Source organism: Opisthorchis viverrini, assembly GCF_000715545.1.
Source record: "Opisthorchis viverrini unplaced genomic scaffold opera_v5_232, whole genome shotgun sequence".
Classification (NCBI taxonomy): Eukaryota; Metazoa; Platyhelminthes; class Trematoda; order Opisthorchiida; family Opisthorchiidae; genus Opisthorchis; species Opisthorchis viverrini.
Genome location: NW_008751891.1, coordinates 165,251 through 180,073, shown reverse-complemented (window position 1 = coordinate 180,073; position 14,823 = coordinate 165,251). Strand labels below are relative to the sequence as shown.

Below are 14,823 nucleotides of genomic sequence, written 5' to 3'. Positions count from 1 at the left end.
CTCATCAGATAGGTGCAGTCTCAGAATCTCCGTTAAACATATGTTTTACTTGCACCCAGCAGTAACTCAGTTGCTTTTTGGGGGACTCAAACAAATCCCAGCTGAATGTCTCGGTTTTGGTGTCTTTTAATTGACGGCTATCATCAATTCGAGCTTCAGCTGGTATTTATTTGATCTGCCCGTTGAAGCCAAGTGGTGTGCAAATGATTACGTTTGGGGACTTTCTATTTTTCTGATACAGCACCCATCAATACCTTTCCGAAGTCCACAGACGTTTGACCATATGTACAACCATTGTGCAAGAAAGCCTTGATCTAGTGGACACTTGATAAGTGTAAAATCTTTAAAAATTAGAATGGAAGAAAACAATTGATTATTTGATTACCTAATTAGCTCCCCTCCTTTAGATGCCATAAACGTAAGTATTCTGTCTGATGGATCAATATGGATTAGTAGTAAACAACGGAGTATTTCCGTCGCCACTTTCAGGTAATGGACGTTGTGTGGTTCGTTGTGGTTCAGAATGGTATTTAGTTCCTGCGCCTCCTGAACATAGTTTGTAGTTGCGAGGGCGCCTGGAAAAGAGGCTTCCTTAATTTACGAACTCAGAGATATTCAGCAATGAATACGACTTTTACTGATCAGCCCGAACGCCTAATGTTTTTCACTTCTCTGCCATGGTCACACGGGGGAAAATACTTGTACATCACCGTAGTTTATGCCACTCACGTGATCAAATTAGGACTTCTTTTCCGCCTCCTGAAGACGATGAGATCAGATGTCTACCTGACAGACATCTAATGTATTATAGAAGCACAGAGAACGCCAGGTGGCTCTGGCGTCCAAGACAGGAAAATTGAAACGGGAAAGCTCCGTTTGAAAATCTACCCAAGTGCTAACTACCAGCACCGAAAATTGCTTGTTAACGCTTCAAGAAAAGTGACTGGAGAATGTGGAGAATAGCTCATTTGGTGGGAGGGTGCCAAAAGGTTTTGCCATGATATTTTAGAACTTGTGAAAAATCCAAACCCTGCGTTGACGGTAACACGATCATTCAGTGATTGTTCGCAGTCTGTCGAACATTCATCGGAGCTTTCCAAAGTTTATGGTTGAAGGGGAACGCAAACCAGAGCTATATATTTAAGTGGATCCACTTGTCTCAGTGAGCGAGAACTCACAAAATTTGAACACTTCAAACAAGCAGAAACCTAGTGGATTCGAATGGCCACGCAAGCTTCTAAATGATGTCTAGCAGAGGTGTCTGAAAAGTGACGGAATTTGAGTAACTGCTCCACGAAGCAAGGGTTCCAAAGAGCAAACCGATACCTTCTTGGTGAATGAATTTCTTGTGGGAAGTATGGCGCTTCATGTTCGGTTCTCTCAGATAAGCATGGCTTTTGGAAGAGGCCAGGGCACAGGGTTTTGTAAAGTACACATTGTACCTGAAATAATCCGTTTTTACTGAATGGAAAGTTAATTAATTAATTAATTAAATTAATTTGAACAGTTATAACACGCCGTTTTTACTGAATGGAAAGTTAATTAATTAATTAATTAAATTAATTTGAACAGTTTATAACACGAAGCGACCAGCATCAATGTGATGGACAGAGAATTAGTTTTCAATGGTGTCATAATTCTCTTGTCAACACCATGATATGCATATTGATGCAGTACCTGAATTTTTTGGTCTCTGATTACGAAGTCGGCCATACAACAAAATCATTTACCCGTAAACTTGTATTTAAAATAAGGCAACGTGGACACATAGAGAATCAGTTAAAAGGAATGAAATATGGTTGCATTTTACAAAAACGTTGACGAACTCCAACGCGTTAGATTCGAACAAAGGCGGTTGAACAAACTGGTTTCAGATCCGAGTTTGAGGGGAGAATGAAAGACCATGCTGTCCTGATAAAGAGGCATTGGATGTCATGAAAACTGCTCAAATGCTTGCGAAATCCCGGAGATTTCTTTTGTCATTATTCCAAGTGTCAATAGTTATTTAAGTACATTTAGAAACTCTGGAATTCAGATGAAAAGAGAATGATTGTATTGTAAACAGTCGAAAATAACTCAAGTTGGCCGTTCAACACTTGATTTAAAGTTCTCTGGGTTCTACTGATGATGTAAAGAATTTACAAGCAATGAACATGACTGGGCAAAGTGTGGAATCAACGCAATACTCGCTGAATCATGGCTTATTTTCGTCATAAACGCGCATTCTTGAAACATAAAGGATTCTTAAATGTTATGGGGAACTTAAAAACGTTGTTCAACAATGCGTAGTTAGCTGCTGGAATTTTCGTAAAGGAAACTACTCACAAGGTTGCTGAAAACTCCTCACAGCCCACGGACCACGCAACCGGTTTCGCCCTTCTTGGGGCACATCAAGTAGACGCAGTCCCCGAGTTTTCGTCAGCCTTATGTTCTACTTGAAGCCAAACTGGACTGTTTTCGAGAAATACACTCAGTTGCAAATTAATTTAGTTTTACCGGTAGACTCAATTGAGTCTCTCGTTTATGATGTCCTCCAACTGAATGTGCTGCACACAGGTTGGAATTTTATTCTTGCTCAGTGGCGGAGGTAATCACCAGAATTCCGCGGTTGCCTTCAGTATATCACGTGATTAGTGTACTCAAAAAGGCGAAAACGTAGGTAGTGTGGCCTTTTGACGAATATTCAAAATTTCATTCTGAAGGCGTACGTGATGTCAATACAGACGCTATGCAACTACCTAGTATCATATATTTTAAAAAAATTCAGCAAATTCCAATAACTTTCACTGGTCTGTCTAACAAACATGCTCCACCACAAATTAAGAACCATTTTAAAGGGTTCTCTGACTTGAAGTACTGTATTTGGAGAGACCACCTACTCTTGTGAACAGGGATTGCTTCATACGTCCACGAGGAACGAGGTGCCTTCCAAGCAACGATTTGGGTGTCATATGTGTGCTTGGGATTTTTGTCTATCATTGAAGTAAGCTGGAATGTTAGTCACCGCTTAAAAGGACCGTTTCTTCCTGACGGTTGTAACAACCCCCGCGGCATGATCTTCGATTGAAATTAAATGATATTTTGCCTCAATGTGAACCTTAGTAGGTGTTGATGTGAAAGAGCACTTTTTCCAGATGGACGATAATTACAGATGATTTTTGATGGTGAATTTGAAGTCTGAGGGCTTCAAGAAGTGGAAGAAAATAAATGCTACTGCACTGTGTAGATGCCGAGATCCATCGTGTAAGGAACGAATTTGAGATGAGTTAGAGAATGGCAGATTCTTACATCCAACATAAACGCCACTGAGTTTTCATGAAGAAAACTACTCACAAGGCGGCTGGAAACTCCTTGACAGTCCAAGAAGGATTTCGTCTTTCTTGGGGCTCATCAGGTAGGCGCAATCTCCGAGTTTCCGTTAACCTTGCGTTCTACTTGAGAGATTCAGTGGAGTCTCCTGTAAGAACCCAATTAATTCGCAAATGAGTTTGTTTGTCAAAATCTGTCCAATTTGCGTTCAAGCAAAACATAAGTTGGGCGGAAACTCGGGGACCGCGCCTAGCTGATGAGTCACAAGAAGGGCCCAAACGGCCGTGGGTTGTCTAAAACTTTTCAGCGACTTTGTGAGTAGTTTCCGTTATGAAAATATACTGCGATATCTTGAAACCAAACATAAGGAGTTTTTTGTGCAACACAGCTAGTTGAAGAATACGATGAACGAAGGATTTAGTCGAGTCTTCCGTGGCAACCAACTTGATTTGTAAATGAATGTATTTGTCGAAATGACTGAGTGTCTTTGTCCCTTAGTACGATTTCTTTCATTAATGGCGATCTTTACGTGCTGTTTCATAGCATCCAAAGTGACTAAGTGTTGCAGTTGATAAACGCCTCGTTGTTTTGTCGTTTCTGTCGTTCCGCCGTCTTTCTTCAGCGAAAAATTGACCTTTGCGGAAAAGTTTTCTACTCATGACGAAACTTTTGAAATTACCCGCGTAGAAGCTATTGTCATCACCAGCTACAGCAGCGTCACCGTTATGACTGATGCTTTACTGCCGTACAGAAATAAAGTTAACTTAGTTACAATTGAAGTCGCAAAGTAAAACGGAGGGAGAAGACTGGTCAAAGTCAGGATCTGGTGCTGGGGGGACTACATCGCCAAGCACTGAAGCTGACAACCCGGGTTGAAACTGGTAACACAAAATCCATTGACGTCACAGTATTTTTGTGGGGACGAATTTTGAAGGTCACCACCTTTGATTTTTATTGTATTTGCCCAAAATCATGGTGCATCCGTTCGTAAATGGACTTACGGCCATAAGTATTCATCCATCTTCTCTGCAAACAGATACAGCCTTTCCCAATTCAGGTCAGTTTGCCGTCCGACCCGGATTGAACCTCCGTTGGGGTGGAGTAATGACGGTCAATAGTACACGATAGAGCAGGATATTGTGGCACATTGAGTAGAGTGATTTCTGTCGGCTTTCTAAGTAGAAAGCCAAATTCAGAGTTTCATTTGTAAGTGTACTGGGGGTGCAAGATTTTATGAATGACGTTTTGGAAATACCATGCTCGCTTTTGGAAACAAAATTGTCTCATTTTAGAACCACTATTTTCACCCGACCATAAGCATCTACGCTGAGGTTGAGCTTGGGCTGTAGAACCATCAATTCCTAGTGCGTATGTCTTGGAACAACATTCACAAATTCGCGAAAATAACCCATTTTATGGTGTTTAGTTTTGTTATGTCTCCTCTCTCCTCCTGGTGGCGATAACCAGTACCGAGTCCCAAAATCAACCGCTTTAAATCACCTGACCTATGTTATTTGCGTAGCACATCCAATTTGAACCGGAACGTTTTTACAGGTGGAGGCCGACTCCCAGACTTTGGAAAACCTGTAATCAGCTTCTTTGTATCAAAAAATAGAACGCGAAAACACTCTTGTTAAGATGCCATTATTCGGAATTTAAGACGGCTAACGACATAATACTTGGAATAGGAACCGTTCTTGTTTTTAAATCGGTCATTTTAACATTATCTATCATCATTAACATTATCTAATCTACATTCAGGGCAACCGCATGTCATAATAAAATCGTCTAATGTTGCTTTATGGTGTACAAAATGGACGTGATATGGTCCACTTTGAAATATCTATTGAATTCCGCTCTTCCCGACAACTATGAACGTTTCAGTGCGAATTGACAGAAGTATTGAAGGTGGCTCTCTGCATACAGTACAGAAAGGAAATCTCAGATGCCCTGCCGAAATCATGGATGAAATGCCTGAGGATGAAGTAAATCACATTCCTTAACTCATGTCATCAAAAATATGTCCTCACACCGGAACTCTGTGAAGGGGCAAGTGGTACGACGTCGCCAGCGTGTGCAGATTCCATCCAATTTAGGAGCTCGGCCTAATCTTCTGGCATGGGTGGCATACACTTGACACCTGTGGGCAGTCGATCAGGATCTTCCAGAAACTTCATATCCAAAGAATGTACGGATGCTGCTATTATCCAGGATTTTAACTAGTGTCTCGTTTCACGACTTTGGTAGAAAATTTGTAAAAAGACCCTGTTGATGGTAACGTACGAAATTTCTTTCACGGAAGCAGGAGTGCACACTTCCAAAGACCACCCAGCATCGGTTGCTTACATGCATACATAATTTGTTGGATGAAACATCTCCAGGCTAGTAAATTCCAACCAATTCGACTGTCACTTGTTCACAAAAACACTACTAACTAAAATGATTCCACCATGCCCAGAACATCGATCTTGCCCAAAAACCAATCAGATGTGAACAAGCTTTTCAGTTTCACGTGACCGTACTCAGTTTCACTGAGTATTTGCAGGACTGATAAAGAGCTCGGTGGTCCACACGAGACTGAGCAGCAATGTGGTAATGATATCTAACTGTTTCATCCAAACAGTTTGTTTACCATTTCATCTCTGGCATGGACTATTCCATGACTAGTCATGAACCAGGCATGGACTAGGCATGAACTATTCCAAAGGTACTTAGCGATCCATCACGCCATTTTATATTACCTAATACTGATTCCGAATAGCATTAAAGCTGTAACACCCTTCCGGTGCTTAAATGCCATTCTACACGGGGGAGGCACGAGGGCTGGGATACTGCCAGGTTGCCCAAGCCTAGACAGAGGAAGTCGAGGGGCAGAGGTCGGGTTCGAACCACGGACCATCCGGTCAGTAGATTCGTGCTTGAGCCACTTGAGCCATTTCGCCTCTTGAATAAGACAAGTAGACGTAGTATCAGTAGACCGATTCAGTGAGATAATTACGCGACTCGTATCGACTACTCAAGACTGAGTGAACTATATAGTTCGACTGGACGACGAATGAATAAGCCTGTTGATTATGCGAGGAGGAGAGGGATCATAGCTGTTAAGTTTGAAACCACTGGAGATAAGCCAGGAAGATTGTTTCAGAAGAAGCCATGACACCGGAAGGTTGCACCAGGACTGGGATACTGCCAGGGTGCCCAAGCCTAGACAGAGGAAGTCGAGGAGCAGAGGTCGGGTTCGAACCACGGACCTTCCGGTTAGTAAATCCGCCCATCTCACTGGAGCATGTTGCAATCACTCACAACTAGTCTATGAAGATCTCTACTCGAATAATTCCTACAAAACACTGGTATTATGCTTCTTCATGAATTCACAAACCATCTTCGAAAACAGAGCTAAAATGGCTTGTTCTGCCCAAAGCATCCCGTTGCCTCAGTCCACCTCCTCATAGGCCTAAATTTATCTGCCGTTTTAATGAGCAAATAGAAGTCGTCCATGTGAGTCGAATGCTTGTCCCGACTTCAACTGATGCTAGCCTAACAACTAATGACCACCGCTCATATTCCCCTCCAGATATCGACAACACATAGATTGATGTCTTGTTCAGAAGGACTGCATCTGTGGTGTAGAATGATTCGCAACCTTCAACCAAGACGGACCTCATCAGCTCACCTGTGAAACTGACTTTTCCATCACCATCTGTATCCGCCTCTCTCATCATGTCCATGATATCCTCAGGGCTCAGCGTCTCTCCCAAGCTCGTCATTGTCTTTTCCAACTCCTTTGCGTCAATGAATCCATCGCCATCGCAATCGAACTCCTTGAATTTCGGGGTGAGAAAAAGGAAAGACATTCGTAGTTGATTGTTTAACTACGATTGAAAGTCATTTGGCTGCACTTGAGATCAGCTTGATCAGTAATTTCATCACATAACAACAAGAGGACGATAATTCTCTATCGCAAGGGGTTAATTTGCAAGCGGGAGCGGTATCTTCTCTATTTCGAATGAATAAGTTATTTGAGTCACTTCAGTTTCAACCCACTCCCGATTAGCTCACTGTGGTTTCGAATGCTTACTGAGGAAGCTGAGTTTAAGCTAGATGCTTCCTGAAACTGTGTTTGAACAATGAAAGGACTATCTGAACGGTAGACGACTGATTCTCAGTTGATTAACCGCAGGTCTTCAGTTTTCTCAGTAAGCTGGTATGTTCAGGATCACTTTGATTTCATCATTCTAACACCTAGCCTCGAACCCAAAGTGCATACATTCACTCGTGCTCCAGGCTAAAGGCAACATTCATATCCTGTCAATATTGAAAAGTACTTTTAATTTACGTGCTCTCCACATTCATTCTCGCCAACATTAGACGCCAGGAACTGTTTGTTTCTCTCAGAGGAAGAGTTTGTCCAGTTGACATGGCAATAATGGGGCGATCTGCCACTGCATCTGCTTATAGCAGACTTCGAGGTCAAAGAATGGCGCACTCAACAAACCTTGTGGGCATTTTTGTGCCTGTGAAAGGAGGGTTAAAGAAACTCCAAACTTCCAAAAACATTTTCGTGTGGATGGTTGACGCTAGTAAAGTTTGAAAAACATTTATTCATTTTTTTATTGATTATCTCCAGATGCTTCAACTGGACCTTACTTCTAGTTCAATGAAACTGCCAATAAAATGTTCCGATTGCGCACCTTCTCAGAAGAGGCCAACTTGAAGAGGGGGCCGTTTTCCGACTGCCTTTGAAAGGGACGTATGTAGGCCCGCATACTTAGTAAATACATTCAGTTGAGCCTTTCATGCGTTCTTTTTAAAGCGTTGATCTGTGGTAAAATCAGTTTCTCTGTGGTAACCGCCTGAGGGAAACCATCAAACTTGCATTTTCAGAGTCTTGGTCTGTACTGAGTAGAACGGAATATCTGATAAAATAACATGAGCAAAAGGTTTCATTCAAATAGCGGCCTGTACAGCTGGCTTTGTACCATGTGGATACGATTCATGTTATGAGAACCTCTATTACCAAGGGGGAATTGTAAATTCTTTCTGTTCTCAGATGTCTAACTGGTGTCAGGACTCACTCAAGCCCAATGTACGAATTTTGCACTCGAGTTAATACTGCTGAGGGGTATTTTGCATAGACATTTTTGAGAATTGCCGGAAATCCGCTCAACTAGGTATCGATTTCAAACAGACGTTTACATAGCATGGGTGAACTGGTCCCAGTTAGGGGCCGCATCTGAGCTCACTAGTCTAGAAAGTCCTTCAAGCTTTGGTTTCGTCCAGCCCTAACATTTTCCATTCCTCATCGATAGCACTTTGTTGCCACAAACAAACAGCTGAAAAGAAGGAGGGTGCAACTGAAAGGGTCTCGGTGCAGCCGCCTTCTAATCGTGATGGCGTGGACTTGGCAAATTCGACAGAATCACCAGGCTAAATGATTCTCCAGTGAGGTGGTGCGGCATGTTCTCAATTCGATCCCAAACTACTCACTTCTGCAGCATTCGAAATTCGTCTTCTTTGCCTCATTGCAACCATAGAACTTGACACGTGTGACGACAGTGAAAAAATCGCCTTTCCTTAATAATTGCATGCATTGACTACCAAGCGATTGTGCGTAGACTCCTCGATGCTAAAAATGCGCCACTAATCGCCTTGTCACAAAAATGGAAGACGTGTTAATCTAGATAAAAGGGAGGAAACCACAGAAAACTGGGCTTGTCAGCCCCTTTTTAGGTGTAGTTTGGGATTGCTATGGCATTGAACGCCCTTATGGGATCATCCCTAGTCTGCCAAGTGGGCCAGTATTTAAGTGGACTTCGTATTCCATAGATTTGTAGCTGCGCATTGTTGTAACCTGTTCTCACTCTTTCTCAGGGATAGACAACTACACTATCGAAATGTCCACTTAACCGAGGCTGGAGCATCTTCTGTCTCCCCGAATAATAAGCAAAATAAACCAAACGTTCAGATTGGCATCAATCTATAAATGGCTCAGAGGAAGAATGGTTTTACAAGGTGAGTGTAACTTCCATCTCAGAGGTCATCAATGGAGTACTCAGTCAGCATGCAACTGAAGGATGAGGGAGGATGTATCTTGTCCGAGTGAGAGCTACTCATGCCGATGTCCGGCCGCTTATGACTGAATGGTTGCGTTTTCAACCGCTAGACCGAAAGTGGCATTTTCTGAACTTTCTGAGATACGCACTGCTGACGACTTCTAAAAAAGATTCAACACCCGTACAATGCTTCTCGGCCCTTCAGCATAGATCGGCTTCACTCCCAATTGAGAATTTATACGCCATCTCTAATGCACACCACTCAAATTCCGTAAACTGATGTTAGTTCAATTTAGCCTGCAAGAGCCACCATTCCTAGAGAAACAGATGACAGAAACTACTATACGACCTCTCAGTGTTTCGCTCGTGTGTGTAATTCATGAATAAGCAAGTGTTCCGGAACATTCAACTGCGACATGAACAATTCCACACAGTTCTCACGAATGCTGTTGAACAACGGCAGAAACCTAACAGTACATCATTCTCCAAGGTCAGAACGCAATCGGGGAATGTGTGCGAATAAGCCTTGTCCCGGAGGTATTCTGAAATCCCTTCTTCAAAGGAGGAAAGTGCTGGTATCGCATAATGCCTGATGAATGCATCTAGGCCAAAAAACAGATCAAATAATTGTCTAGACGGAATACACTATTCATAAGGTTACTGAAAACTCTTCAAGAACCCACGACAGGTTTTGCCTTCCTTTGGGTTCACCACGTAGGCACAGTAAGAACATCATGAACGAGAACTGCTGTTGTGTCGCTGTTGTCTCCTGTCAAGAGCAACTTGGTGTGCAAATGAGTGCAACTTACTAGTAGTTTCAGTCATTTTATATCAAAGCTCACATGTGAATAGCTTCCAAGTACTACCATCGGTATAAATTTTGGTCCAAAGAGGATGCCCACGGTAATGAACGTGACAAGAGAAGGGGATTTAGGCGATTTTCTAGCCAGACAGTCATCACTGCTTTGTTCACTAGAGTTCTCAGAACCGCAACAAGCGTTGCCTACAACTACAATCTCTTTGCTCAATCAGAGACTTAAGTCAGACTATTTTTCAGGCACACGGAAGTCTGTAGAGTTCTCATGAGTGGATTCAGAACTGGTGTCTGTCTATTTGTTTCCTTTGTTGTAGGCCTTCATACCCCAGCCGGTGCATCACCTGCTCGAACTCAGGTCGTGTTGTTTAGCCTTATCATCTGACTGTACTTCACGTCACAAAGCAGCGGAATGCAGATACCGCAGTTACCGAGCTAAAGACTCCTTCCGATAACCACTATTAAATGAGTCTGAACGTTCAGATTTCTCGCCTCTTTTCTGACTTTCCAGGTGTTGAGGATTTTGCTCAGTTATCTGAAAATCTCTACCCCTTCGATTTCCGCATTCAGTGCTTGCACTGTCTTCCATTTGAGGCAGTTCGAGCTCGTCTATCGTTCTTTTTAGGATCACAGCATACAGGTGGGTCGAACAGCAAACACGATTAGAGAGGAAGATTTAGGAAAAATATGTGGGACCTGTCTAATCACCCACACCGTCATTTGCGGACACGTTTTGTTTAGCGTGAAAGAATGCACCAGGACTTCAGTGGACGATGCACGCGAAGTACACAGCAAGATGATATTTTAAGAGGTCAATATCAGATCCGAAGGCAAATCAACGACCAACCAACTGTAATGTTTTGTAAAAGGCTCTTCAAAGGTGCCCACGGAATCTCAGTTAAAACTGTGGTATACTCAATACCAACAGATGTCCAAAAGTGCATTGCACGGAGACTCCGGAACATAACTGCTCCAAAGCATCTCAGATAGAGAGAGTATCCAGGTCATCAAGGGAATCGCGAGTTTGCAACATGTATATACTCTTGGCTTACTGCAAACACTCGACGGTAGAGTTCTTCATTTGCATGCTTTGAGTTCAGTATATCCGGCGTTTGAAAATGATGTTCGGTCATTGCGCGAAGAAATTCACCGAAATCCAGAGATCCGTCACCTATAGCAGGCGAGAGAGAAGCAAAGTTATTTACCATGGGAAGAAAGCTCTTCAACAGCCCACGACCAGGTTTCGCTCTTCTTGGAACTCATCAGGTAAGTGCAGTCCCCAAGTTTCCGTCAAACTTAGGTTCTGCTTGAGGCCCACTTGCACGAAGTTAGCTAAATATACTCATTTGCATACCAATTTTGTTTTCATGGAAGACTCAACTGAATCTCCCCTTTACGAGTCACCCATGAAAACCAAACTGATTTGTCGAAATCAGTTCAATTTGGGTTCAAGTATAACATGAACTTCACGGAAACTCGGTAACAGCACCTATCCGATAGGCCACAGGAAAAGCGACACAGGTCGTGGGTTGTTGAAGGGTCTCCAGCTACTTTGTGAGTAGTTTCCTTTATGAAAATATACTGCGATATCTCGAATATCGCGCCAACTGAAACATGAGGCGGCCCGTGTGCAGTACGTTCCGTCGTAGAACATCACAAACGAGAGATTCTGTTGAGTCTCTGGTGAAAACCAAAGTGATTTGCAAACGAGTGTATTTCTCGAAAGCTTATAAGTTGCTTGGGTAAGCTACCAGGTAAAAAAGTTTCCAGACTTTTTTCGGTTATGGACCAGAAAAGTGGGTACTACAGCAAATTCTGATGATTCAGAATGCCCAGACACTCCATCATTAAAGCAAGATAAAAACAAGGCTAACGGTAAAAGTTGGGTAAGATGGATCCGATCTCATTTATTTCGACCGCTACTGGCGTAAACGTTGTGCTCTGTTATCGGTGAAGTTAAACTGAGGACATATTTGCCCTGTGGGACATATGGTATTAGTTACAATTAAGGACGTTTCCTTGAGATTGTACACACTTCCGACTTAACTAACAGACAAGAGTTTAAGTAGTATGATTCATATATTTAACCGAATGAGACCATAGATCTGGGCCAACATTATTCCCTTTGGCAACAGGCAACAACCAGTAACATGTAAAATCCCCAATGTCTAGAAGAGACCTATCAATTACTGCGCAAAATCTGGGCAAGAATAATTGGAAAAACGTTGAGAAATCCATTCAGTTTACCCTGCATTAGGGACTCCGTTATAACAAGAAATTCTACACCAAAAGAAAGACGTAGGCAAAAATATATTAATGGCCAAGATGTCCCCGAAAAAATGTGGGTCGACTGGTCCTTCCTCCAGTGTATTGACAAATTGCTGTGAATTCACGGGGCTCTTTTGACGAGTTTTTTCGATTTTGAAGGTGACTTTTAACACACGCAAGCAAGAAGAAACCCAGTAACACGGAGCAACACCAAAGATACCAACGTGATGTTGCGGCCTTCCTCCACGAGATTCACAATAGTCTACAGTGGCCTTAAACCAATTGGTGCATATTGTCCACATGGCTCATACATTATTGTCAAAGGATCTGTCTGAATCACTATTAGATAGAACCAACTCGCACCTGTAGGTGTTATTATATACGCTTTGCAAAATGCATCACCCAAGTACCAAAACAATGCGCGCTTGATGGAAGCACATTGGGTTTAACTCGAACTATCATAGGACACGCAATTTGGAGTAATTAAATGTTGGTTATAGAAAGAGTTGATAGAATACCTCTCTTCTCAAGACGCAATTGATCAAATCAAATTCTCTACATACTAGAGCTGTTAAATGCGAGGCTATATTGGACTGCCCTTTGTCGTAAACAAACATGGCCCAAGATACTGTGAAAGACACGCCCTGGCTTATTTGGTTGCGTTGGGCTATGTAGCTACCGTAAAGTCCGCGCAAAGGCAACAGAATATTTACTCTTCTAGTAATTGGAAAGAAGGCCTGGGTGAGTGTCTTAAGGAACTGTGGAAATTGCTCACCATCTTCAAGTCTCATGCAATGTTGGCTGCATTCTTTATCAGTCATTTGTATTTGATCTTGTTCTTGGCGGGTTCGCATTTCAGTCAGCTACTTTTGTTGAAGAGTGTCCACAACAAGAGCCACCAGAGTGGCTACATCCACCACTTACATCCCATTCACAATTAGATAACAGCGCGAAATCTAGCAAACTTGTCGATCACACAGTGCAATCCGCTGCAAAATATTCCGTTCTGCAGTATGGGTAATGGAACTGGTGAATATCATCTTGAATTTGTCTTCTGCTATAGATTACTAGTTTACCTTCAAGTTACCTCTTTTAAAGTTATAAACTGAGGAGTATTCATATCCACCTTGTTTCATCTAGTTCGAAGCTGACATACTGTTGCTTTTTAATCAATCGTAAAATTCTTCTAAAAGCACTGTACCTGTGTGAAACGGATTTCGCAGAGCTCGTGAAAAAACCTTTGGGAGATTTTTATGGTCTGGTCCACAATATCCCCTAATTTCGACTTTGAGTGGACTCAATTCACAATGTTGAGAACAACCGGCAATAATTCATTTAATTTCATATTTAGATAATAGAAATTACTCGTTTGATAAAATAAAAAATATAATTTTGCTTTCTGAAATATTCATCGTATTACAATGGCTATCACTCGTGAAAATATTTTTGTCTCTTGCACATGTAATATTGCCTTCTAAAAACTTCCTTTCTGTCCAAGCTTGAATGTGGCGCCAACCTTCCAATCAGTTAAACTCTGGGGCAACTTGCTTGTTTTAATCTGGGCTATAATCACACCTCTAATAGCATGCGCATACCAATACTAAGGTAGGTTTTTTTGACAAAAGTAACTCGTTAAACTGCATACCCAAATCACTGTCCGTTTTGCCAATACTTCTCTATTTCGGGATATTGTTTGAAAACAGTCATTTCCCTTCAAAACCCTTAGACAGCGATGGGGGAATCGCTCACCGCACGGATAATAAAATAAGCTTTTTCATGAGTCCCACAACCCGTAACTCCCGCTTTTTAAATTTTTATGAATATTTGGAGGCAATGTAAGAGTTTATTAGGTGCTTGTGTGTATTTTACAGACACTAATTCGCCTAATCTTGTCATTGGCCTAGTACACTGCCGCTTTAACATGATCGATTCATCGACAGAAAGTTCAAGGCCAGACAGTTTATCCTTAGTCTAATTGGCCGGCTGGTCAGTTTTATGTAAAAATATTCATTATTCTCCATTTCATAACGTACCCGGATGTGCTTGCTCTTCTCAAAACTAAAGGCACATAACCATTCCAAAACGTAAACCGAGGTGCAAGACCCACCTGCAATGCGTGTCACCTGAAGTAGCAACTATTTGGAGTAAAATGCATCAAATATTTCACGAAACTAGGTAACTGATCGGCCATGATTGCACAAACGGGTGCAACTCATCGATGTTCTTGCCATTGTTCATTTTGTCGTTTATTAAACTTAACAGCAGTGATTCTCACCAATTTGTAGCCCGGAAACTTTTCAGGTTATTTTACCTCTTCTATATACTCACTCATTTCTTTTAATTATCTCGGATCGTGAAAGCCTACAAAATAATCTTACG

The 14,823-nt window shown here is 42.0% G+C and overlaps 1 protein-coding gene across 1 annotated transcript in view; it reads right to left on the bottom strand.

Moving 5' to 3' along the window:
- Positions 1–1,745: 1,745 nt before the first annotated feature.
- Positions 1,746–14,823, bottom strand: part of T265_08749 (hypothetical protein) — a gene marked incomplete at both ends in the record, with an annotated part of 24,282 nt that continues 11,204 nt past the window's right edge. The window contains 3 exons of the mRNA XM_009174638.1: positions 1,746–2,024; positions 6,983–7,130; positions 11,229–11,347. Coding sequence (XP_009172902.1) covers positions 2,002–2,024; positions 6,983–7,130; positions 11,229–11,347 — 290 coding nt within the window. The remainder of the gene's footprint in view (positions 2,025–6,982; positions 7,131–11,228; positions 11,348–14,823) is intronic.